Below are 27,198 nucleotides of genomic sequence, written 5' to 3'. Positions count from 1 at the left end.
GAGCCAAGGAAAATTGATGGTTTCTGAAGGAGAAAGTCAATTGTCTTTAAGGGTGTAGTCCCAAGTAGACAATAATGCCACAGTTTGGGAAAAATGGAACCTGAAATGACAAAATGATAGACTGTTAGGAAGTGACTAACCAAGCATACAGCAGCTCTGACTACATACTCAAAACTTGTACAAGATCAAGCCAGCCAAAATACCAGCATGGATGGAGGAGGTGCCCACAAAGCCCCACCCCTAGCGGAGAAGCTACTGACAGCTGATGGTTCCTGGGAAAAGGGATGCAGCAAGAGGCATCTGTCTCCTTCCATAACACAGACACAGTTAGGTTTATATTGCAATGAGAGGGACACTATGTCCACAGAAACTCTTATGAAAGAAAGCATTTCATTGGGGCTTACTTACAATTTCAGAGGTTTAATCCATTGTCATCACGGCAGGAAGTGTGTTAGCATACAGGCAGACATGGTGCTGGAGAAGGAGCTGAGTTCTGCATCCAGATTGGCAGGCAGCAGGAAGAGAGAGAAACACTGGGACTGGCTTACAGTTCACCCAGAGTGACACACTTCTTTCAGGGTCACGCCTACTCCAACAAGGCCACACCTGCTAAAGCCTTCCATAAGTATTCAAATATATGAGCCTACATGGAAGATAACTATTTCTATTCAAACCATAGTGAGGAATTGACCCACACTCTACTGCCACAGGCCCACCTGGCACCCTACAGCCCCAGAGCAGGCAACGCTGCCATGAACAGGTATGTGGTGAGGAAATGGATGAGAAGGGGAAGTGGAATGGTTCGTGCACTATGGAAAGAAGCAGAACTGAAGGCAGGACAGAAGTGAGGAACAGGATGATATAGGCAGTCTATTCTGTCACCTGGAGCCATGTGATGTCCTGGCCTAAGCTGCTGCTGTGGGCCGTGTCTGGGTCCGTGGCCCAACAGCAGCTGGGGTCTGTGTTGATGTCAGTGGCCCATATTGTCACTGAAGGCCATTCGGATGCCCATGGTTTGGGCCACCACCTGAGGTCACCTAGGTGTCCAAAGGCCACGCTTTCACAAGGGCCATATTGATGTGAGTGACCTGCGCTATCACCCAGGACCATGGTGACATCTGGACCTGAGCTGTGGCAGGGGGCCATGTCTAGATATGTGGTCCTACCACAGTTAGGTTCTGTGTTGATGCCTGTGGCCTTTGTTACCACCAGCCCCTTGCTGGCTGCCTCAGTGAGAGACCTACCCCCACTTACCCCCAGAACTTGCCCTAGTGGCATGGGCATGAGAAAGCTAGTCCTGACCCTTAACAGCCTTGAGGGAACTGCATCACCCCCATGCCGGCCAGTGCCTCATCATGTATGTGGGTGAGCTGGCCCAGATGGCATGGGTACAGGGGAGCTGGCTCTGACCCTGCCCTGAAAGGAGTTGTCCTGCTGGAGGCCCAGACTGACCAACTCAGCTGCCACCCAAGACCACATCCAGGGCTTAGAGGTGGCCCACCCCATCTATGACCTGCTGGAGCACATGAAGGGACCAGGCCTGTAGAACCATGGCTTGGGGTAACAGCAGAGTAACTGAGAGGAGTCTTGGTGAGGGTCCAGTATTTATAGCATGCTGGAAGCCAGAGGCCTTTAACCAAACCAACAATTCATTGCAGTGAACATCTGCGGGTAAAGCTGCTTAGACAAAAGGGTTTACTGTGTGACATACTGCAGCTCCCAAGGCCCCTGCAACAAATGGGTACTTGATGGAGAGGTGAGAAAGATGAGCGCCGAAGTATTTTGTTGTTGTTGTTGTTTTGATTTGTTTTGGGTTCTTTAATTTTTTTTTATTTTATTTGGGGGGTGCTAGAGGGTGGAGGATGCACATGAAAGGACTGGGAATGAGTGGGATTGGGTTGCATGATGTGAAATTGACAAAGAACTATAAAAAGTGTGCTAATGAATAAATGGCACACACACACACACACACACACACACACACACACACACACGAGACGAATGAACCACATTATGCACTGACACTACCGTACTACATCACGCAGCGGGGCCTGGCACAGGTCAAAGGTGTAGAAACAGCTCCTGGTAACTCTCCTGTGTCAATGAAGAAGGCATGGTCCCTGACTCACAGGAGAGAAAAGATCATTCACTCTGGAGGCAAACATGAGTAACCATGGCCTGGAACACAGATTTCGGTTATTCAGAATCCCAGGCTCCGATATGGAAGCAATTTCATAAAGTTTTGAAGAACAGAGGAAGCCATCAATCAAGATGGTTGGCCTACATCGATGGATACAGCGGAGCTGTGATCACAGCAAAGCAGAGACGACAACTCGACTACAGACTGATGCTACCTCATAGCAGTCTCACCTTTGGGACAGAAGCTTGTAGCTGGCTAAGTTAATAGTTTGTAAAAGATTGTTAGCTGTTAGACACAGGATATTAGCCTGACAAAGAGGTAGGCAAGGAAGGGTTACTTAGGTGATTAAAGATGGCCCAAGATAAAATGTCCTTCAGCTCTGGACCTGCAACTTTCCAACTTCTCTTTATCACTGAAATTGTAATCGATCAATCAGCCTTGGCAGACACAGCTTCTGTCTAGGAATTCTCATTCACAGGTGTAAGGAAACTAGCTATGTAAGCAGACAACCCCGGGAGAATGGAGCTTAAACACTTGCTGGGCAAGTTACAAAAACTTTATGAATCTTAGTCTCTTTATCTGTACAGCAAGGCTGGGATTGGTTCTCATATCGTGTTCTCTCATCTCTGGAATAAAAACACATTAAAATATTTTTATAACATGGAGCAGGTTCAATATCACCTAAATTAAAAAATATTATAGGTGATTAAATATAGCAATGTATGTAAAGAGTTTTGAAGTGATAAAGCACTAAGTGAAGCCGAGGTATCATTACTTTAATTATGCAATTATACAGGAGCAGAATTACCTGGTGATTGGTTCTATTACCTCCTGTGCTGACACTCAAATTTGAATTCCTAGGGCCAGTCCCAAGAGGCTGTGCCCCCCTCCTCCCTCGGGAACTCAGAAACCTCTATTTTGTATTTCTAAAAGGAACTCACCACCTGCTCTTCAAACATGCACCATGCCTTCCTTCTCCCCCTTTTTCCCCTTTTCCCCTTCCTGCCCCCACCTCCCCCTTTCCCTTCTGGCATTTTGGACATAGCAGTCTTCTGATTTTGTGAGGGGGTGGTCTCCCTGATAAACTGATAAACTGAGGAAGTCAACTCTGGAATGGGGGAAGGGTCATACTGTGAAAGCTTGGTGTGGGGAAGAAAAGAAACAATTTGAAATCTCGAAAGAATGAAGAAAAAATATTCTGGTGCCTTGGCTCAGGTCTCAGCTTCACCTACTATGAGCCATGTGGTGACAGATATCACTATGCCGGTTGTCTGTGAAATAGAAGTGGCACTGATGGCATGACCGAACACAGGCGCCTGTCTTAGCAAAGTGTAGCTTATCTTTACTAGTCTGATGCTGTCTTTATACTTACACCGTTGTGGATGAAGTAGTTGAACTTGGATCCTATTAGCTCATTGTGAAGTGTGATTGCCACTAGAGTAGAGAAGCATTACATGAGAAGAAAATTTCCTGTTTAGGAATTAAAATCCTTCCCCAGGCTGTCCATATCAAGGAAGATGGTGGGTTGGGTCCTGCCACCCAAAGGGGATGGAAAATACAGATTTGGGTTCTCTCTTGATTCTCCTTTCTGTGTTCATAGTGATCATCTTCCTAGGGTGTGGTCAGTCACCTGTGAATTTGGATGTTCATTCTCCATGTCACCCAGATGCTAGGTGAGCTAAACACTGGGGCTCCTGGTCAGTATCTGTCACTCATCATCTGCCTGCTCACACTTCCTCACCACAGTTAGGGTGGGAATGGAAGTTTAGACTCAAGGAGAAGGTCTAACCTTAGCAAAATAGGTATTGACAGGGGAAAAAATCCCATATTACTGCATTTCCCAGTTGGGAATTTGTAGGGAGCATCCATGATAACCAAAAGTAATTTGACTAATTACTATATTTCCCATTTAAAACAAATATTCATTTTTTGTTTCTAATGTTCTATGAACAAATTTATGTAAGTGACCAAAATTATATGTTCCAAGTCCTAAGCAGCAACAGTTCATACCAACTATCCCTTTATAATTGCATAATAAAGTTTTTCCCCCAAATGTCCCTAGCCTTTGTCACTGTGGGTATGGAACTTCTGTTGCTGTGATTTACTCCTTTCCCTCCACAGGAGAAACAGGATCAGATTCCAAATCTCAGAGAATGTCTCTAAATCCAACCCATCTGTCTTAGCCACTCTTCTCTGACTGTGAAGAGACACCATGACCAAAGCAACTCTTATCAAGAAAATGCTGAAATACAGTTCCAAAGGCCAGTCCATTATCATCATGGCAGGGAACATGGCAGCACACAAGGAGACATGGTGCTGGAGAAGGAGCAGAAAGTTCTACATCCTGTTCTACAGGAAGAGAGAGAAAGTAACACTGGCTCTGGGTTGGGCTTTTGGAACCTAAAAGGCCACCCCACCCCCAGTGACGTACTTCTTCCAACAAGTCCACACCTCCTAAACCCTCTAATAGTGTCAAAGAGTTCTGTTCCCTTGTGATTAAACATTCAGATATATGAGCCTGTGGGGCCACTCTTATTCAAACTACCACACCTTTTGGGTCCTTGCATAATTGCATGTCAGGAATAGACACAGCAAAGCCACAGTTAGTAACTAACTGAAACATGGCAGACTTGTCCACACTTTGTCTCTAGCTCCTTCAGTCACCAACAAGGGGAGACATCATCATGATCATGGCCATTGTGTAGATGGAAGAGATGTGTGTTCCTGTGCCACATCGGTGAGAAAGTGAGAACAGACATCATGAACCAGCACTTACAAACACAGCATCAGTCCCTAAGAATACAGCTCTCCTCTTCTCTCCAAAGTGACCTCCTCACCCAGGGCCTGATGGCAAACAGATAAATGTTATGCTCTTCCTTAACTATTTTGTAGACATATTTCATACTTCCCTTTTCTTCACCCACCTTAACTAGAGCATGTGAATCTGGAAACTGAGAATGAAATCTTAGATTTCCATTGTGTCTTCGATAAACCTGACTCCAGACAGTGCTCATTAAGACAGGGTATGAAAAAAAATTGCTCATTTAGAAAACAAAAATAAACTGTTCAGAGGTAGACCTCACTTCCAGCTCATAGAAACTGAAAACCAAGAGACCACAGCTTCTCTCTTAGAATTTCAAAACTGGGATAAAAGGGAGATGTTAAATAATGCATATTAGAAACATTTGCATTGACAATGTCAAGAAATACCATCTAAAATATAATTCACAGGGAAAAACAATTCACATACGTCTAGATTCTGACAGAACAGCATAGCTGATTAGACTGAGAAACATTCATAGTTTGTGGAATACAGCCTAAAAACCACACAGTTATTTTTAAAATACTTTCTGACCTTCAACATGAAAACTCCAAATTTTTCAAAATGAATATTAAATACAATTATGGTGGGAATTAATAAATATACTCCATACAAGATGAGGTGTGATACAATTTTTCTCTCATCTCTCCTGTACATGGGATTTGCATGCTTTGGTTTTCATTGTGTTCTCATGTCTACCTTCCTTTCTACCTCCCTCACCCATCACCTGTGTATTAGATGGAATGTGTGCATACTTAATTTTATGTACAAACTTAACTTATTGGTGTCTGTTCCCAGAGAGCACACTGGAAAACATCCTTTTGATATTTGGCAATTGGTCAGCCATTCAATCACAGAACCTTAATTTTATTTTTAACTTAATATTTTAAATCTCTTTTGTTGAAGAAACTGTATTAAAGAGTATAAATTATACAAAATAGCTTTCTTTTCTTATTCTGTCTTATTAGTATTTGAATTGTATACAATAAAGGAGGTCATTGTGGAACTTTCAGGCATATTCACTGCCCATTACCACCCCCTTCACTGATCACTTTCTCTTCTCAAATTGCCCTCTTTTAGTTCAACTTTCATATCTTTTTTAAACAGAAACAATGGAGATTCTTCACGTGAAAAAAAACAGGATGTTTATCCTTCTCAACCTGGCTGATGTCACTCAGTGGAAGATTTCCAGTTACATTTGTTTCTTCTGCAGACGACATAATCTAATTCTCCTTTGTGGCAGGATAACACCTGTCCATGTATATGTACCATAGTTTGCTCACCCATTCATCTGTCAATGAACAACCAGCCTATGTTCTAGTCTAGGGCAATATGAATAGTGTTGTGCTGGATGTTGGTACATGCTGGCTTTGTTTCCTTCCAGTGTATACCCAGGAAAGGAAAAGCTGGAGCACATGCAAGTTCTGATTGGAATTGTTTGACAAACTCTGGTATATACTGACTGACATAGTCCTGCACTAATTTACATTCATATCCACAGTGTATAAGCGTTCAGCCTTACCACATCCTGGCCAGCACTGTCTTTTGCTTACTTCATGATAGCCATTCTGATTGGGTGAAGTGAATTTCAATCACTTACAGAGGTCAAATAAATATAATGGACATCTACCCAAAATTTGCAGCAGCCTATAGAACTCTCTATAAAGTATATCATATTTTAGACCATAAAGCAAGTCTTCGTGAATACCAAAATCAAAGTGATTTATCTTTGATCAAATCACAGTGGAATACAAGTAAAAGTCAATAGAGATTAGACAAATGCATGGAGACTAAACAATACACTTTAAAAAGTGGGTGAGCAATTAAAACATCGATAAAGATATATCCTGGGATCAAATTAGAATGAAAATATAACTTTCCAGGGACTTTGGGATATAGAAAAAGCTGTTCTAAGAGGGCAGCTCATAGCCATGACTACATACATTTAAAAGGAAAAGGCAAAGATGTACCATGGTAAATACTCTAGATATCGTATTTCTTTTTCGAGAAAAATTCAGATGGTTCATGCCATCTGTATAAGTTACATTCCTATTGTTATGATGACCAAAAGCAACATAAAGAAGAAATGGTTTCTTTTGTCTTATGTTTTCAATGGCACGGAGTCCACTACGTAATGTGTGGCTTGGTGGCCGGAGCAGGAAGAAGGCAGATCACACTTTCATGTAAGCAGGAACAGGAAGTGGGGTGAAGCTGTTAACCCTTAAAACCTGCACTCAGTGACATACTTCCTCCAGTAAGGCTCCTCGTCAAGATTCCATAACCTCCTAAACAGGGCCACCAACTGGGGTCCAAGTGCTCACATCCCTGAGCCTATGCTCACCTATGAGCTTATGCTTGCTCACCAAACCGTAACTCTATATTTATTGTGAAGGAAACATGGGCTGTGGGGTCCAAATAACAACAGTAACTGTTAGCCTTTTTCAAGTGCTTCCTATTTTGGTTGATGATCCATAATGAAAGGCTTATGCTTTCCGACTGGCTCAGTCCTCACACATTGCTGGAAATAGCACTTAACCAGCACACAATTGCTGCCCATATTTCCCAGGTAAGATCAGTGAATTCTGTAGAGGAGTAAGGACAAGCAAGCTTGACACAGTCCTGGGTAGCAGGACAGCCTTTAAAACTAGGCCATTCAGCTCCAGAAACTACCAGCCAATCAAAATAAAATATCTACTTAGAGACTTTCAACTTAAATATTTATAGTCCAATGCTTATTTTCTTAATTGTGGGGTTTTAATCCTCTTTCCAATTACCTCACAACAGGTTATCAAGCCTCATCTGGGACTCCTCGGAGATGCATGGTGGAGACTGCTTCTGGAGGAAAGTCTGTCCTATTTTTGGGCAACAGTATTAGAAAAATTCTTTGTACTGAGCTAAATGTTCTCCTGGTTTTCTGTGTGAAGGGAATAGAATGATTGGAAAGATCAGGAGATGAGAGACTAGGCAAAGATATGAGGCTGGGATGCTCAGAGCAGAGGCCACATCAGCTCAGATACTGCTGTGAGACAGACCCCTGGCGAAGGTCCAGCTGCTGGGACATACCTTTTTTCTGATTGGATGTCCAAAGGTCCAAAGGCCCCAAGAGGTCTATACATGAAGGTCAATCGAGAGATGATATTGGGAAATAGACCTACAAGATCTCCAGAGCAAATTGGGAGCATGGGGGCAGGGCAGGAGTGAGTCAGGGGAAAGAGAAGGGGAGAAGAGGACATGAGGGAACAGAAAGTTTGAGTCAGAATAGAGGAGAGCAAGAAAAGAGATACCATGATAGAGGGAGCCATTATAGGTTTAAAGAGAAATCTGGCACTAGGGAAATGTCCAGAGATCTACAAGGATGACCCCAACTAACAATCTAAGCTATAGTGGAAAGGATACATTAAATGCCCTTCTCTGATAATGAGATTGATGACTATCTTATATGTCATCCTAGAGCCTTCATCCAGTAGCTGATGGAAGCAGACACCCACAGCTAAACACTGAGATGAACTCCTGGAATTCAGTTGCAGAGAGGGTGCAGTGATGAGCAAAGGAGTCAAGACCAGGCTGGAGAAACCCAAAGAAACAGCTGACCTGAACAAGAGGGAGCTCATGGATCCCAGACTGATAGCTGGGAAACCAGCATAGGACTGACCTAGACTCTCTGAACATGGATGTCAGTTAGAAGGCCTGGGCAATCTATGGGTCCTCTGGTAGTGGATCAGTATTTATCCCTAGTACATGAATGGACTTTGGGAGCCCATTCCACACAGAGGGATACTTTCTCAGTCTAGATACATGGGGGAGAGACTAGGCCCTGCTCCAAATGATACGACAGACTTTGAAGATCCCTATGGAAGGCCTCACCCTCCCTGGAGGGCATAAAGGGGACACGGGATAGGGGGCCAGTAGGGGGGCAGGGGAGGAGGGGAGGGAGAGGGAACTGGGATTGACATGTAAAACAAGATTGTTTCTAATTTAAATTTTTTAAAAAGGAAAAAAGAAAGGAAGGAAGGGAGAGAGAGAGAAAGAAAGAGAGAGATAGAGAGGGAGGGAGGGAGGGAGAGGGAGAGAGAGAAAGAAAAAGAAAGAAAGAAAGAAAGAAAGAAAGAAAGAAAGAAAGAAAGAAAGAAAGAAAGAAAGAAAGCCAGTCCTAGTGATAGTTCTATGTCATTGAGGGTGTGCCTCCAAGGGAATGTGGGATCCTGGGTTCTCTTTTTTGGGTGGATGACTTCATTTCAGTATGTGTTCTCACCAGCACATGTTGCCTTACCACATGGCCAAAGCAACAGCATCAATTGATTACGAGCCATCATAAGCCTCTTCTCTCTGCATTTGATTATTTCAGTCATTTTGTTACAGTGATGGCGAATTGATGACACAGTTGCCTGTGCTTCACCTGGATGCCCAGTGCCTCATCCTGTTCTGAACACTGCCGAGCGTTCGTGAGCAGAGCCATTCCAGGGAAAGGACAGCTCTCCTTTGTGACTCTGATGTTTAGTGTGCCACCTGCCTTTTCAGAGTTCTACATTCACCGTTGCTATCTTTGCTCAAGCAACTGATAATCTCTCAAGAAATGTCTCGCTGGGTTGGTGCCTGAAAAGTGGACTCAAAATTGTCAATTTTCATCAAGGTGCAGAAGTCCTGTCCAGGGGTCTACAGTCTGCCTATCTTGCCCTTTTCTCCTTAGATGCTATGTTGTGAGCTTCCTCTTTGAGGAACGGTAGAAATCATAGCACTAGGACTGCTGCAGCCAGAGAGGATGTCTAATAGCATGACACAGGAAATGAAATGATAATCATATTTCTATTTAATAGAGAATCAATATTTAGCTATGACCTGATTGAAAAGTCTCTCCTTGCATGCCAAAAGGTAGAAGGTTGAGGGGTCATGGCTCTTGAAAGCCTCCCCAGTGCCTCAGCACTGAGAAGAACAAGAGTCAACTGATGGAACACGGAGGAAACACAGGAGGTCCAGGCAGAAGGTGGGCATGAGAAGGAACCCCAGCTTGCCTGGTTGGTTAGTACCCACAGCAAGCAGGCTGGCCTTTTACAGCCTTCATCAAGTGCACAAGCCTTTGGTTGGAAATGCTTGGTATCTTATCACATAAAAAGTAAGCTTTGGTGACCATGGCTAGGAAGTAAAAAATATTCCACAACATCAATAAAGATCGAGGTACCAGAGAGCAGTCTCCCTAGCCAGCATGTAAGGGCTCCTAGAGGGAAACTATCCACAGAGGAAATAAACAGGTTCTGTTCCAAGGATAAGTAAGGAATTCTGAGCTAACAAAAATAAATCCATTCTCACCATCATTCCTAAAGGCCAGGAATTTCTCTAGATATTAGAAAAGAAAGAGCAAAATCTAACAGAGTCTGCCAGTAAAAGCATCATTGTATGTTATTTTATTTACTGTATGTTATTTCCTATTGTTTTCATATTGTTCTAATAAACTTTCATAACTTCCACCTTGAAACATTCACCTTTTGCTCATGAAGTGCTCTGATAGTCAAGACCAGTAAGTGGTCTACAGAGATAGCTCAGTGGTTACAGGAATGCATGGCTCTTGTAGGGGACCTGAGTTCTATTCTTAGCACCCAGGTGGGGCAGCTCACAAACCACTTGCAAGTCCAGCTCCATGGGGACCTAATGTCTTTAGTCTCCACACCTCATCTGGGCATACCTACACACAGACACACAGTCACACACAGACACATAATTTAAAACATCAGGATAAATCTTTCTTTTTAAACCAACAATAACTCTTCTTGTATCATGTCACCGAAGTTTCAGTCTGAGTCAACCCAAACTGATATTTCAGATTCTCATGTCCAACTCTGGGACTTAAAATGGGTAGCTCAGGTCAACAGCCCCTTCTGAATGTCCAACTGTCCTCTCATCGTAAGAATTCCACAGACGTTCCCATCACACAGGATTGTGTGCGGGAAGTGCTCAGCATGGGTAAATGTTTGCTTCAGTTCTTGAGACAACTGATGCTTTTGAGTGTGCTCCATCCCATGGCTCTATTCCACATCTCATTCTACCACATCTCAAGAGTTCTAGGAAGACACGGTCACATGGTCACTAGTCAGAACAAGGATAATTACAAGAAGGTCAGGTCAAGATGGAGATAGAAGGCTGGGCATTGGTGGTGCACACCATTAATCCCAGCACTCAGGAGGCAGATGCAGGTGGAGTTTGAGGCCAGCCTGGTCTACAAAGAGAGTCCAGGACAGCCTCCAAAGTGATACAGAGAAACCCTGTCTCGAAAACCAAGCAAACAAAAAACCCAAAGGTGGAGATAGAGATGTGCAGTCATGCAGCCAAAGACCAGGGAACAGAAGCTACCAGAAGCTGGAAGTGAGAGGGAAGAGCCCTCCCCAAGCTGGAAGTGAGAGGGAAGAGCCCTCCCCAAGCTGGAAGTGAGAGGGAAGAGCCCTCCCCAAGCTGGAAGTGAGAGGGAAGAGCCCTCCCCAAGCTGGAAGTGAGAGGGAAGAGCCCTCCCCAAGCTGGAAGTGAGAGGGAAGAGCCCTCCCCAAGCTGGAAGTGAGAGGGAAGAGCCCTCCCCAAGCTGGAAGTGAGAGGGAAGAGCCCTCCCCAAGCTGGAAGTGAGAGGGAAGAGCCCTCCCCAAGCTGGAAGTGAGAGGGAAGAGCCCTCCCCAAGCTGGAAGTGAGAGGGAAGAGCCCTCCCCAAGCTGGAAGTGAGAGGGAAGAGCCCTCCCCAAGCTGGAAGTGAGAGGGAAGAGCCCTCCCCAAGCTGGAAGTGAGAGGGAAGAGCCCTCCCCAAGCTGGAAGTGAGAGGGAAGAGCCCTCCCCAAGCTGGAAGTGAGAGGGAAGAGCCCTCCCCAAGCTGGAAGTGAGAGGGAAGAGCCCTCCCCAAGCTGGAAGTGAGAGGGAAGAGCCCTCCCCAAGCTGGAAGTGAGAGGGAAGAGCCCTCCCCAAGCTGGAAGTGAGAGGGAAGAGCCCTCCCCAAGCTGGAAGTGAGAGGGAAGAGCCCTCCCCAAGCTGGAAGTGAGAGGGAAGAGCCCTCCCCAAGCTGGAAGTGAGAGGGAAGAGCCCTCCCCAAGCTGGAAGTGAGAGGGAAGAGCCCTCCCCAAGCTGGAAGTGAGAGGGAAGAGCCCTCCCCAAGCTGGAAGTGAGAGGGAAGAGCCCTCCCCAAGCTGGAAGTGAGAGGGAAGAGCCCTCCCCAAGCTGGAAGTGAGAGGGAAGAGCCCTCCCCAAGCTGGAAGTGAGAGGGAAGAGCCCTCCCCAAGCTGGAAGTGAGAGGGAAGAGCCCTCCCCAAGCTGGAAGTGAGAGGGAAGAGCCCTCCCCAAGCTGGAAGTGAGAGGGAAGAGCCCTCCCCAAGCTGGAAGTGAGAGGGAAGAGCCCTCCCCAAGCTGGAAGTGAGAGGGAAGAGCCCTCCCCAAGCTGGAAGTGAGAGGGAAGAGCCCTCCCCAAGCTGGAAGTGAGAGGGAAGAGCCCTCCCCAAGCTGGAAGTGAGAGGGAAGAGCCCTCCCCAAGCTGGAAGTGAGAGGGAAGAGCCCTCCCCAAGCTGGAAGTGAGAGGGAAGAGCCCTCCCCAAGCTGGAAGTGAGAGGGAAGAGCCCTCCCCAAGCTGGAAGTGAGAGGGAAGAGCCCTCCCCAAGCTGGAAGTGAGAGGGAAGAGCCCTCCCCAAGCTGGAAGTGAGAGGGAAGAGCCCTCCCCAAGCTGGAAGTGAGAGGGAAGAGCCCTCCCCAAGCTGGAAGTGAGAGGGAAGAGCCCTCCCCAAGCTGGAAGTGAGAGGGAAGAGCCCTCCCCAAGACTTCAGATGACGCATGTATCGGCTAACATGTCAACACCTTGTCCCACAAGTCTTCAGTGAGAACTTCCTTAAGCTACTGTTTTGAGGGCATTTGTTATCAAAATGCTAGCAAAAAAATTGAAAATGTAACATGAAAGTTTCCACTGTGTCTCGAAATTCCATCATTCACAAATGCATTTCTTCACCTCAAATGCACAATGATTTCAAATAAAATACGGCAAAGTCCCTTGGAAAGGGGCTATATTTGACATTATGTGCTCTGGAATTGGAGGTCTTGAGGTCTTGGGTCTACAAAGAAGCACTGAATAGCAGTAATCTTAAAAGGCTGGACGGAACTATACAACTTGACTGGAGGAACAATGCCACTTGTCTGTCATTTGTCACAGAGTTCCCTATATAGGGACTCCAGGCTCTAATGAAATCCTGGGCAGTGCTGCCCTTAGACTCATCCATGAAGTTTCATCCCATTCTCATTCAGTCACGCCCTTCACAATGGGATAAGGCTACTAGGGGACCAGTGGACATGCCTACAGAGGCAGCTTCATTCACTCCCAAACAATAATCCAGGTGTCCAGACCTCATTGTTCCTTATCTAACTATCCCTAGACTGTTCCCCAAAACTCCCATGGAATTTTCCCCTAGGTCCATGCCTCCATGGAGTGAACAACACTCTCAGTGTGGACACTCCTCCTCTTGGTAGTGATGACTGTGCCAAGTACTCTGAAGTACAGCCTGGGTCTGAAGATGAAGGGAGGGAGTCTAGCTGAGTCCCAGAGTGCACCTATCCTAGCAGTACTTTGATACACCCCAAACATGGTCTCCTGGTTCTTTACCAAGACACAGCTCTCAAAGCATGCATTCTTAAATAACTTGGTCCATAAGTCGAATGTTTGGGAAAACAGAATGTAAGCTTTCCATATACACTGCTTCCACAGACCCAGTGAACTCAGCACGGCCATGATTCAGAATGTGGTAGTTTTAGAGCTCTCCGTGAAGGTAGGAGTGTTGAGCAAACAGCCATCCATCAAAAGAGGACATAAGAACGCCCCAGCTTGGAAGCGAACACAAGGGAGAAAGACACTTGGTACGGTTGTTGGTTTTCGTGTTAACTTACCACAAATTAGGATCACCTGAGTAGGCGACCTTATTTAGAGAACTTCCCTGGTTGCCTTGAGTTATATTGGTAGCAGCCAGAAGACAAGATGTTTCAGGAGGAAGTATAAGTAAAATAAACTCTGTCCTCCTCATGTGGCCTCTGGCCATGACATATAGCACAGCAATAGAACCCTAACTAAGTCACTTGGAAAGGACTTGAACATGGAATTTAAGCACTACACCAAGGGTAGAAATTACTGCATTGTAGAAAACAGATATGGGCTCCCCACCCCTGGGCGGGGCTTTAAGGTTTTGACCTATAGTTTCCAGAAATGTAAAGTTCATATAACAAAGAGATATATGAATATTTAGGAAGGAATGGACCAAAGTCAAACAGGATCCTTCTAAATTGTAATTAGCCTTGTTCTGACAAGTGACCACGTCTTCTAGAATCTACAGTCACCATTTACAGCCTGCCTCTATATGACGGTCCACTTAGATCATTCAGAGTAGCCTTAACTCGGGATCTGGGCTTAATTATGGCTGCAAGGATCTATTTGTCAAAGTGAGCACATGTGTACTTTCTGGGTGGCTGCATCTTCTGCAGTCACTATTTCACTCTAAAATAATGAACTCTTCTATTTGGGTAGCACTCTTTTGTGTGCCCACAAACTGAATTACAGCTTGCTGCAAGCAGAAGAGGAGCCTTGATGTACCCATTGTGAGCTCCAGCCTACGTCAAGATCATAACTGCTGGCCTAGGACTTCAGACCTCCGTGAAAGTTGAGCATTACTCTCAAGGGAAATGAACTACGATTGTAATGGAGACATGAGGAAAAGAACACCAGACAACAGGAGGGGAGGCTATGGCAGTTCTTGGGAAGGTCCTAGAAAAACCAAAGCACAGTAAAGAAAAAAAAATACCACATGCTCTTACATTCTAAAACTCCTTATTTTATCACAAGCATTTCTAGAGATGAAACTTCAGATTCAAAACAAATTCTATTTCTTTCCCCCCAGGCAAAGAAAGGGAGAAAAAGAATCAATTTCCTGCACATTCTGTCCCATATTTTATAATTACATATCTTCATAGCACCACTTCATGCAAGATGTTAATATTCTTATGCATTATATATGTGGGAACCAGTCTTACAGACCTGAGGCATCTTGGCAGAATCCTACAGCTAGTACAAAGTACTGATACACACATGCTCAGCCTTCCTAGGCCTCGCCTGCTCTGATCTGAGTCTGGATTGGCCCTGCTCCCCACACTGGCTGCCCTAACAGAACTGATTTCTTTCCCCTGCCTTGGAAGCAGCTGTGAAGCATTTTTCAGCAGCTGCAGGAGAGCCAGAAGCTGGGAAAAGCTGCTTACACTACACTGCCACCTAGTGGGTCAATAACTGAGGCCTGGGGATAGCTTTTCTCTTTTTGTTATAATTTAACTTATGGATGTGTTAAGTTTTGCTTTTTCAGCTGTGAGGGCACGACTACCATGCCATCATAAACAGGCATCCTAAACCCAGGCTCATCCTGCTGCTGTATCAATTACTGCCAACGAAGTGGATAGAAACAACACACTCTTATGATCCTACTGTTCTAGGATGTAGATGTCATTCTAAATGGGTCTCACCAACCGCAGAAACCAGGGAAGTAAGAGGGGCCCATGGGGAGGGGGCGGCCAGGAGAAGGGCCACCAGAGACTGGGATGGTAAGTAGGACACAGGTGACATAAAGCAGGAAATGGTATAAGCAAAACGGGGTGGATGAAGAGAGGGAAATGCAGAGATAAAGAGAGAAAAGAGGAAGGAATAAATAATACTAGGGATGTTTGAAAAGAATATGGAAGTGAATTATTTTGTGTTTAATTACACATATGTGTGTACATATATAAATAATTTAAATAATGTTATACCACTATGCCAATAATTAAAGAAAAAACAAAACAGTACCAGACATGGAGCTTTTGTTGGTAATGGGAATCCCAAAACAAGAGATACTATTGATGGTGGCCCTGTTTACCTTCTAGGACATTGGTAAGAACTTATTGCTGAAGACATCACATACTTCAGACACTGGCCTTGAAAAAATAGAGATGGAGTTGACCTGGCAGCCTCCTCCCTGGGGATGAGCTCTCATAGCATCTGAAGGTTCTCTGTAAGATGTCTAGGAAAATAATCTCAATGACCAGCATGGTAAGATATTCTAATGAATGTGTTAGTGGCACTTATATCTTGGGGGTAACTAATAGGTGCTAATTGTACCTAAGTTCCACTCAATAAGAGAGAATTCATGCCTGGTGCTTTAAACCCAGACCCCTACCTATGGCTGGTACAGTCATGGATCCTTGAAGAGAACCAACTATTGACACTCTCCTAAATCAGTGTACTTTTTAAACTGCATCCTAAATATGTATCCTTATACCCACAGATAAGGACAGCTCTCATCACTCATTGAGAAGCTTGTTTTTACAGCAGATGGAGACCACCACAAAAGCCCACAACTGGCCAAAGCAGAACAACTGACGGTGGGGTGCCCACTCCCAATTGATACATCTACAACACAACCCCCATGCCTAAAGGTCAGGGAACAACACAGAAAGGAAGGTGGAAAGAGTGTAAGAGCCAGAGGACAAGGGCACCATCAATGAGATCTACTCCTCCTCCATTTCTATTAAGAAAAAGGCAGGCCTCCCATGGATATCAACAAAATATGGCATATCAAGTTGCAGTAAGACTAAGCACCTCTTTCTGTATTAAGGCTAGACAAGGCAACCCAGTGGGAGCGAAGGGTCTCAAAAGTAAGTAAAGGAGTCAGAGACAGCCCCTGCTCCCACAAGAAGACCGAGCTTTACTACTGTCACATATATGCAGAAGGCCTAGATCAGTCCCATGCAGGCTACCTGGTTGTCAGTTCAATTTCTGTGAGTCTCTATGAGCCCAGGTTAGCTGATTTCTGTGATTTTCTTGGGATGTCCTTCTACCCTCTCTTCAGCAAGATTCCCCGAGTTCTGACTGATGTTTGACTGTGTGTCTCTGCATCTGTTTCCCCCAGTTGCTGAATGAAGCCTCTTTATTACTATTAAACTAGGCACCAATCTATGAGTATAGCAGAATACAATTAGACATCATTACATTGGATGTGGATGGGAACATGAGGAATAAAATGGGGTGGGGTAGAGGGATAGTACTAAAAGGACCTACTAAAAAGGGGGGTCATTTGGGGGCCAAATAGAAACCAGATGCAAGGGAAACTCCCAGGAATGTACAAGGATGACTCCAGTGAAATGAGTCTTTTTCTGTCCAACAGCCAGCTCCCGAATAATGACATGGAGGCTTATTATTAATTATGAAAGCTAGACCTTGGCTTAGGCTCTTATAACTTAAGTTAAGCCTTTACATTCTGTTGCATGGCTCGTTACCTTATCTCTCCATACTGCTCAAGCTACTTCCTCTTCATCTGGCTGGTAACTCTGCCTTCTTCCCAGAGCTCTCTCTGTCTGCCAAAGCCCCACCTATATCTCCTGCCTAGCTATTGTCTGTTCAGCTTTTTATTACACCAATCACAGAAATACATCTTCACACAGTATACAAATATCCCACAACACTCCACCTAAGACTCCTGGCAATGGTAGATACGTATCCTGAACTGGTCATCTCCTATGACCAGGCAAGACTTCCAGTGAAACGACTGGGATACCAACCCAGCCACATAATCTTCAACATACAGACTGTCCTGACTATGGGATGTGCTGGGCTAAGGGTGGCACAGAGACTGTGGGAGTGGCCAACCAATGACTGGTCCTGCCTGAGACCCATGCCATAAGAAGGAGTCCATGCCTGTCACTACCCAGGGCCAGAACTCAGAAGCTTGATGGCCCAGAGACCTAGGATAGAACCAAACACAACTGGAGGAGATAGTCTTTTATATGACAGGGAGATGAATCCATGAAATTTTAGCAATAGAGTGGCATAAACAAAGTCTGCACGATGACAACACTAGCTGATATCCCAATATTGTTAGCGAACATCTCAGAAGGCCTCAGTCCTAAATGAAGAGCTATTTGGCAATTATCTAAAAGAGGAAGAACCATTCTTCCCAGGGACGAGCCCCCTGATAGGTTACTGAATACCAATGGCCAGCTTAAAACATGTACACACATGAGTAGCACTAAAGGAACTCAGCAGATTGTGTTTATATACATATATGTATAAGTCTGTGGGTGTGGGGGTGTCTGTGTAGCAACAATAATTAAGAAAAGGTCATGGATTTGAGAGGGAGTGGGGTGAAACACAAGAGGAACTGGAAGGAGGAATGGGGAGTAGAAATGATGTAAATGTATGAAACTATTAAATTAGTAAAGTAAATGTAATAAATACTATTGAGCCTTTCATCATCTTTGAATGAATAAATAAATGGATGAATGGATAGATGGATCTCACATGCAAATTCCCTCTGCTGATCACAGGCATAGCCTGCCTGTTGAATTTTACAGATTCTAGAGGTGTCAGCCTTCACTGGCTTGAAATCTTTCATCTTCAAAACGGACCACATGAGCCCAGCCCCGTCACACTACTCTCTTGTCGACTGACTCTTTTCCCTCTTTTCCTCACTGTGAAGGACTCTTGTGATCACATTCAGCCCACATAAAAGGTCCAGGAAAATACAGACATTCTTATTTTCAGGGTATTTGACGATCAACCTTAATTCCATTTGCTGCCTTAGTTCCTTGTTGCCAAGCAGAGGATAAATCTTAGATCAAACAAAGGGTTAGGGCCTGAGCATCTCTGTCTGTAATGAGGATGGGTGGGGGCATTGTTCTGCCTCAACACCCAAAAGAAGGGAAATGTGGACCAGACTGGGGTCAGCCTCCCTTTGAAGCCAGCTCTCCTTACCTGCTCCCTCCCTTCATTGCATGCTGTGGAGAGGTTTATAAGTCTAAGGACAGTCTAACTTCACTATATACAACACCACATTTAATAGTGGAGAGAACTGCGGAGTCAGATAGTTTTAAGTGTAAACTGCCGGTTTATTCCTGGCATGAGACTTCAGCATAATTTAGCATTCCCAAGCCCAGTTTCTTCATCTTTAAAGATAATTTTGGGAGCTATTCTAAAGCTTTATGCATTCATAACACCTACTATACTTTGAGTAGATATTTTATTTGAGGAATTTACATGACTTTCGTAGGCATAAGGCATGGATTCCTTGAGTTCAAAAAATAAAATAATAATAATAATAATGAACTGGAGAGATGTCTCATCAGTTAAAAGCATGTGCTGCTATTGTAGAGGACCCAAGGTTGGTTTCCAACACCGATGTCAGGTAACTCACAACTGCCTGTAACTCCAGCTCCAAAGGAAATGATGCCTCTAGGCTCCAAGGGCACCTGTATTGATGCATCCTTGAGTGTACATGTGCACACGCACACACACACACACACACACACACAATTAAAAATAAAAATAAATCTAAAAACAGAGGGGGGAAGCACATTTTACACATTAAAAATTGGTGAAAGACACCTAAGCCCATGGCCTGTGTGTTCTCTGAGTCTTCCAGAAGGATGGACATGAGGAAACTTCCCACTGGAAAGAACCTCCTTCATTTGCAGCAAGTCCCACACTGAGGTGGCAGCATTAAGAGAGTTCACTGGATTGGACATGGCTCAACTTGGCTTCTCTCTGTGAACCTCAGGAGATAAAGAACTGAATGAGAGTTGAAAAATCTAGAATCTGCTCTCAGCCTTCAATTGACATGAATTTAATGTTGGTGATGTACCGGCAACTTAAGTAGTATGCTCAGGGCAGACTGACAAGCCATCCTGGGATTACATGGTCAAGACCGGGGCTGGAGAAGTGCCTTGGGTAACATGGCAGAGTGTTCAGATGAAAGCAATATCTGGAAGGACATCTGTGGCAGTAATGAATGTACCCAGTACTTTGCCGAGAGAGTCATAGAGCTTGGTACTGGAGAAATCTTCAACCTCTGGCTCAGCATAAATGCCAGCGTCAGCCACTGACTCAGTGTGGAGACATTGTCAGTCATTGAATCCAGTGACTGAGATTCAGTCTAGCAGAATTTAGCTAGGAAGACCTGCCAGAGCAATGCTGGAAAGGATGTACCCCCATCCCACCAGCTTGTTCCTCCCTTTTCCTCTCACTGAGAACATTTTTAGAAGTTGCCTCTACTTAACTTTTAGAAGAAAGTATTATTTCATCTCAGATATTGATAGGCACGCTGCGCTGGTTAGTAATGTTAATTTAAAACCTAATCAAGCACAAACCTCCACAGGGATATGTGCACACTATTTATGCAAACTGTTCAGCCCACCATACGTGGGGACAATGAGTAGCTAATGAAATTGAGACCAAAAGAATCCAGTGACTTGCCAGGTCCACCCAGGGCATGAAGAATAAATAGTATTGATATTCCTTTTCTGCTATGGCCTCCTTGATTCCATTCTTATGAGCACCACAGATAAATCTTTACAAACAAATCTAAAATAGATTTATTTATGTGTGCGTGTGTGTGTGTGTGTGTGTGTGTGTGTGTGTGTGTGTGTGTGTGTGTGTGTGTGTGTGGTGTTGCACATGTGGAAGTCAGAGGACAACTGTAGGGTATCAGCTCTCTCCTGTCATTTTGTGGGAATCTGGGAATGGAACTCAGCTTGTGAGTCCTGTGTGCCCATCCCTCTGTCCAGTGAGCTACTTTGTTGTTTCAAGTTTTGCATTTTCTTTGTAAGTCAGCCACTTTCCCTCCCCTGGAAGTACTCAGGTCTCCTTCATACTCATACTGCTGGGACTGACAGCAGTCTCACAGCATCCCTGTGACATCCAGGGGCATCATTCAAGCAATAACAGTTATTAAATAAAATAATAAATCCAAGTAGGAGCCAACAGAAGCTGTGCTTGTAAACAGTAAACATTTGTGAGGCCAAGGAGGAACACCCACACAACAGTGTCTAGTACTGATAGTGTACTACATGTGAAAGACATATTGATTCCTTCCATAAAGCCACTGGGCTGAAATTTAAAATTGTCTTCATACAATTCTTTTTTCCCAGAGTTGCCAAAAAGGGATCAATGAAATGTTGTTTCAAGCCTCGGTGAGTAAATCCAGTAAGTTAAAAAGACTGTTTCATGTGAATTAATTTTTAAGCTGGCCAAAAGAGAACACATGTGTTGGCTGGCTTTTAACATCAACTTGACACAGGCTAAAGTCATTTGGGAAGAGAGAACATCAATTGAGAAAATACCCTCTACCTGACTGGCCTGTAGGCAAGCCTATAGGGGCTTATTTTAGTGGTTGAAGCGGGAGGGTCCAGCTCACTGAGGATAGGGTCATCCTGGGGTAGATGGTCCTGGAGTGTATATACAGCAAGCTGAGCGAGGTGTCAAAGGCAAACCAGTAAGCAGTGTCCCTCCATGGTACTACTTCAGTTTTTCCCTCCAAACACTGCCTCGAGTCCCTGTCTGATGTCCCTGGATGTTTAACTACAAACTGTAGGGTGAAATGAGCTCTTTCCTCCCTGTGAATCTTTGCTCATTGTGTTTTGCTTTGTGTTCCTCTTATTGAAAATGGATTTTTTTCTCACATATGTTCTGATTATGGTTTCCCCTCCCTCTGCTCCTCCCAGTTCCTCCCCACCTCCCTTTCTATCTGAGCCCACTCCCTTTCTGTCTCTCATTAGAAATAAGCAGGCTTTTAAGGGATAATAATAAAATATAACATAATGCAATAAGATACAAGATAAGAGTTGGACAAAACAAACAGAAGGAAAAGAGCTCAAGAGAAGGCACAAGAATCAGAGACCCACTCCTTCATACACTCAGAAATCCCATAGAAACACTGTATTGGGGTTCTCTAAAATAACAGAACTTATAGCTAGCTGGCTTTCAGTAGATGGCAAAATCCTGAAGAAATGAGCCCTAACACCAGTGACACTAGCAAGGTTACAGCAAACAGGAGAAGAGCAAGAACTCCCTTCTTCCATGTCCTTAGACAGGCTTCCAGCAGGTGTGGCCCAGATTAGAGGTGGATCTTCCCACCTCAGAGATCCAGACTCCCCACCAATCCAAACGAGAAATGGATCTATCTTCTACTTCAAATTAAGTAAACATCCCTCACATGTGTGCCCCTCAGTTTTTGGATTCTAGTTAATTCCAGGTGTCGTCTAGTTGACAACCAAGAACAGTCATCCCAAACACTAAGCAGGAAAATGTAAGATGTGTGCAAAGGTCGAACAAACCCATGCGTGTTGCCTCAGTCTCTGTGAGTTCCTAGTTCATAGATGTTTTTACCACAGCAACAGACACCCTAAGGCAGCACATATTTATGGAGGACCACATTATGTTTAGAGACATGCAAATATCAAGTAATAAACACATCTCTCTCCTCAAACATTCACCCTTTCTTTATCGTGAAATCCCCAGGCTCCTTCCTCTCCACTTTGGACATAGTTTGCTGGTCAAGAGCACTGAAGAACTTTTCTTTTCTCTCACTGTGACTTGGTGCCCATTGACTAACCTTTCTCAGTACTCTAAAGGTTGCTTTGGATTCTTAACGTTTTCCCCATCACTGGCTTAATTGCAGGTGGCAATTGTCCTGTTACAATTGCACTTATCTCTCTTATAATGAGGAGACGATAATGAGAAAAATGCATTAATGCATAACAAGGCTTGGAATGTATCATAAAGTATTAGCTGATAATTTCCCTTTCCTGGTAATAGAGTTAGAGATGGTTTCCCATCTATTTAAGAAATAGGCTGCATTAGTCTCAAGGCCCTATGTCTCAATATTCCATAATTTACATAGATCCAAGTAGTAAGCTAAGCTGCTGCTAAGTTGCCTGCTGAAGCCATTACTTTTTTTGATGACTGAAAATAATAGATAATAAATAAGAATAATTAAATGCCTGTTTTAAAGGGTCAGTAGTGTAAGGAAATGGTTAATTATACTGACAGTATAATAAAAAAGTTGAAGAGAGTGTTGTGGGTTTTTAAATTTTTTTTTGGTAACAAAACTCAGTAAAAGCTAGCCAAGCCGGGAGATTTACTAATTTATAGCAATTAAGTAGTTAATTAGAAGTCTATAATTATCTTTGCCACTTCATTAAGAACTCTGTGCAGATTTCCTAATGTAACTTGTTAGAAACCTTACTTATCTTGGATATTAGAGTTTTATGAAGAAACAGCCTTCAGTGTGTTAAAATTACTGTCTCATTAAAACTTTGCTTCTCCATCCACAGAAGAACACATCAATTCCTGTGAGTGTAATAGTTCTGGGTCTGCTGGTGAAGTGAGACTGGGGCTCAGAGGATGGACCCTACCCTTAATCGGTAAGGCGGAGGAGGGTGGCTGGTGAAGATCATCTGTGGTCTACCTGCTGATGCTGGCATCTGTTCTCACCGTTTGAGCACTGTTTTTTATTGATCGGCATATACACCATGATATCGTGCATGTTTGTCTGTTAGTTTTGCTGGCTTCACGCCATCTGGAGTCATCTGAGGAAAATGAGCCTCAACTGAGAAAATGCCTCCACCATCCGATGGGCCTATAAGCAAGCCTTCGGGAGCAGTCTCTTGACTGATAATGGATGTGGAAGGGCCCAGTCCATCATGAGTGGTGCCACTCCTGAGATGGAGGTCCTGGGGTGTATAAGAAAACGGTCTGAGAGAGTACATGCCATGTTTCTCTTTTTGTGACTGGGTTACCTCACTCAGGATGGTTTCCTTCTAGTGTCATCCATTTGCCTGCAAATCTCAGGATTCCATTGTTTTTTTCTGCTGAATAGTACTCCATTGTGTAAATGTACCACATTTTCTCTATCCTCTCTTCGGTTGACGGGCATCTAGGTTGCTTCCAAGTTCTGGCTATTACAAATAATGCTGCTATGAACATAGTGGAACAGACATCCTTGTTGTATGAATGGGCATCTTTTGGATATATGCCTAAGAGTGGAATTGCTGGGTCTTGTGGTAGGTTTATTCCCATTTTTCTGAGGAATCTCCATACTGATTTCCAAAGTGGCTGAACAAGTTGGCACTCCCACCAGCAATGGAGGGGTGTTCCCCTTTTAACACATCCTCTCCAGCAGAAATTGTTGTTAGTGTTTAGACATGGATCTGGGGAGTGCCAGCCTACAATCCCATGGACAGGGAGTCTGGGAAACAGAAACTTCATTCCGTGGCTGATGGAAGAATAGGCAGACTCCCACGGCTAAGCACTGAGCTGAACTCAAGAAAGCCAGTAACAGAGTGAGGACTGATGACCAAAGGGATTAAGACTGGGCTGGTTTAACCCCCAGAAACAACTGACATGACAAGGGTTAACTCTTGAATCCCAGGCTAATGCCTGGGAATCCAGCATGGGACTGATCAAGACCCCCTGAATGTGGGTGTCAGTGAGGAGGCCTAGGTAATCTATTGAGCCTTGGGCAGTAGATCAGTATTCATCCCGAGTATACACATGGACTTTGGACTCCCATCCAACAATGTGAGATGCACTCTCACCCTGAACTCTTGGGGGAGGGTCTAGGCCCTGCCCTATATGAAATGACAGACTATGGACACCCCCATGGAGGGCCTCACCCTCCCTGGGGAAATGAGGGGATATTGGGGGGGTTGGGGGGAAAGCACGGGAGGAGGGGAGGGAAAGGGAGAGGGACCTGGAACTGATTTGTGAAGCAACCTTGTTTCTAATCTAAATCTAAACTTAAAAATAAATAATAAAATTTTTTTAAATTAAAAAAAAAAAAGAAAACAATCTGGGCTAGACATTCTCGTCTAGAATCGCTGCAGTTTCCTGCTTCAGCAGTGCTTGAATTGGAACCCGCGCTCGACCCCTCTGACCCCAGACTGTGGCTCCAGGACAGAACCCTCTGCAACCTCGTTGTTCCACTGCTCCAGCGTTGCCACTGAGCCCGCCATGACCACCCCAGCCCTGACCACCGCGTCTCCCTTGCAAGTGCCCAGAGCTATGTCTCCCTCGCAAGTGCCCAGAGCTACCGCCAAGACTCCGGGGCTGCCATCAACCCCCAGATCAGCCTGGAACTGTACAGGTTCCTACGTCTGTCTATGTCTTGCTTCTTTCACCGGGATGACGTGGCTCTGAGGAACTTTACCAAATACTTTCTCCACCAAACTCATGAGTAGAGGGAGCACGCTGAGAAACTGAGGAAGCTGCAGAACCAACGAGGAGGTGGCCGGATCTTCCTGCAGGATATCAAGAAACCAGACCGTGATGACTGGGAGAGCGGGCTGAACGCAATGGCGTGTGCACTGCCCTTGGAAAAGAGTGTGAATCAGTCACTACTGGAACTGCACAAACTGGCTACTGACAAAAATGACCCCCGCCCCGTGTCATTTCATTGATTCGCATTGCCTGAATGGGCAGGTGAAATCAATCAAAGAACTCGGTGATCACGTGACTAGCTTGCGCAAGGCGAGAGCCCCTGAAACAGGCATGGCAGAATATCTCTTTGACAATCAATCCCTGGGACACAGTGATGAGAGCTAAACTGACTTCCCGGAAGCCACCAGTGACGTCACTGGTCACTGAGGAAGTGCATGCAAGTCGGGCGGCCGTTATAAATCGCACCAAAACATCTAATTGAGTTCTTTAATTTGTACTGATTCTTCAAATAAAGAATTTTGGTACTACAACAACAAAAATAAATAAATGCGAATAAAAAAGTCTGGAGGAACAAGACTGTGAGCAGCATTTCTCCAAGACCTCTGCTTCAGTTCCTGCCTCGTGGATTCTTGTTTGAGTTCCCACTTCAGTGATGGACTGTGATGTAGAAGGTTACACTCTTTCCACCCCAAGTCATTTTCACAATAGCAAACAAACTAATACAGCTAGTTTTGTAACTTTGAATTCTACAAAATGTTGACATGGCGGGGGGGGGATGGCAGGGAATCAAATCTGTGAGAAGATTAAAAAAAAAAAGCAAATCATCTCTACACTGTCAACGACTTTGGGGCCTCTAAGTTATAGCTCACTGAAACAACCTAGATGAATCTCCAGAGAAGAAATCTAAATACAAATCGGTAGTATATTTCCAGGTGCCTGGATTCTCTGTGTTTTCAGTAGGTAACCCAGGTGATTATCATCAATAGCGTCCACTAACCTCACAAGGCTGTGAACAAATGAAAAACATCCCAGCTTCACGCGGTGATGTTTGGAGGATGAACTTATGAAGGGTGCTTTCAATCCCTTAACTCAGCTCTGGAGTATAGCATGCACCATGTTAAGCATTTACTCTATTTCTTAAACTGATTATGGCCTGTATTTTATTGTGGAGGCTTTGCCACTGAGTGAATATTTTTAGTCAAACTATTGTAGTTGGATATTTATGTCCTGTCAATTTTCTTTGCAATTGAAACCAACCATCAATATTTGTTTGTATAGCAATGTTCCTTCATTAGAGAATTATTACTCACCTGAGTTTTTCCAAGTGCAATGGCTACATTCAACTGTGCAGTGTTATGCAAACCCTTTATAAAGAGTGCATACATAACACACAATAATAACAATAATAATAATTGAATGAACTACCAAGAGCACTTTCAGATCTGTGTTGGACACGTCTTCTTCTGACAATTGTTTCTTTGGTCCTTGGCCTGCTTTTTTAAAATTCAACATATTTGCTCTCTTGCTATTGAGTTATTGAGTTCTTCAGACACTTTTCATATTAGCTGATACATAACTTGGGAATATTTCCTTTGTCCTATGAGTTGCTCATCCTTCTGTTGTTTGTTAGCTCATTTGCCTATTTTTCTTTTCTTTCCTAAACTTCCAGGATCCAATCTAAACAGTCACTATCCAGATCAACATCATACAAGTTTTCTTCTAGTTTTACCTTTTCAGTCTTTACATTTAAGACTCCAATCCATCTTGAATTTATTTTATTAGTGAAATCATCTGAAAAGAGGACCTATTTTTAAGTTTAAGAAATTAAAAGAAAGATTATATTGTGTTCATAAGTGCTTGATAAACATGGAGGGTATGCATGCAATGAATGTGGAGGTCACAGGACAACTGTGTGGAGTCTGTTGTCTCCTGCCACCTTTACCTGTGTGGCCAGGGAAGGATCTCAGGTCACTTTGATCTACTGAGTCATCTCAACAGCCCAGGGCCTGCTCTTAATCTTCTGCTGTGTGTATTTATTTTCCCACAACTGTATTGACAGGATTGTTCAGTTCCCATGGTTTGTTCTTAATTCCTTTGCTGAAAATCAACTATTCACAAATAAGTGTTTATTTCTGGGCATTTTATCCTATCGTATGGATCAACATATCTTATTCTAGGACTGTGTTGTCTTGCTAACTACAGTTTATAGTGCATACCTTTAAAAATCACAAA

At 44.1% G+C, this 27,198-nt stretch overlaps 1 protein-coding gene across 1 annotated transcript; it reads left to right on the top strand.

Moving 5' to 3' along the window:
• The first annotated feature begins 2,173 nt into the window (after positions 1-2,173).
• LOC101827610 (ferritin-1, chloroplastic-like) lies at positions 2,174-25,350 on the top strand. Its single transcript, XM_040737041.1, is given in 5 exon segments — positions 2,174-2,387; positions 3,741-3,813; positions 13,672-13,820; positions 24,754-25,187; positions 25,189-25,350. Coding segments are annotated over 5 exon segments (1,032 nt in total).
• The last annotated feature ends 1,848 nt before the right edge of the window (positions 25,351-27,198 follow it).

This window comes from Mesocricetus auratus, unplaced genomic scaffold, assembly GCF_017639785.1.
Source record: "Mesocricetus auratus isolate SY011 unplaced genomic scaffold, BCM_Maur_2.0 Super-Scaffold_100676, whole genome shotgun sequence".
Lineage (NCBI taxonomy): Eukaryota > Metazoa > Chordata > Mammalia > Rodentia > Cricetidae > Mesocricetus > Mesocricetus auratus.
This window is presented reverse-complemented; position numbering and strand designations above follow the sequence as displayed.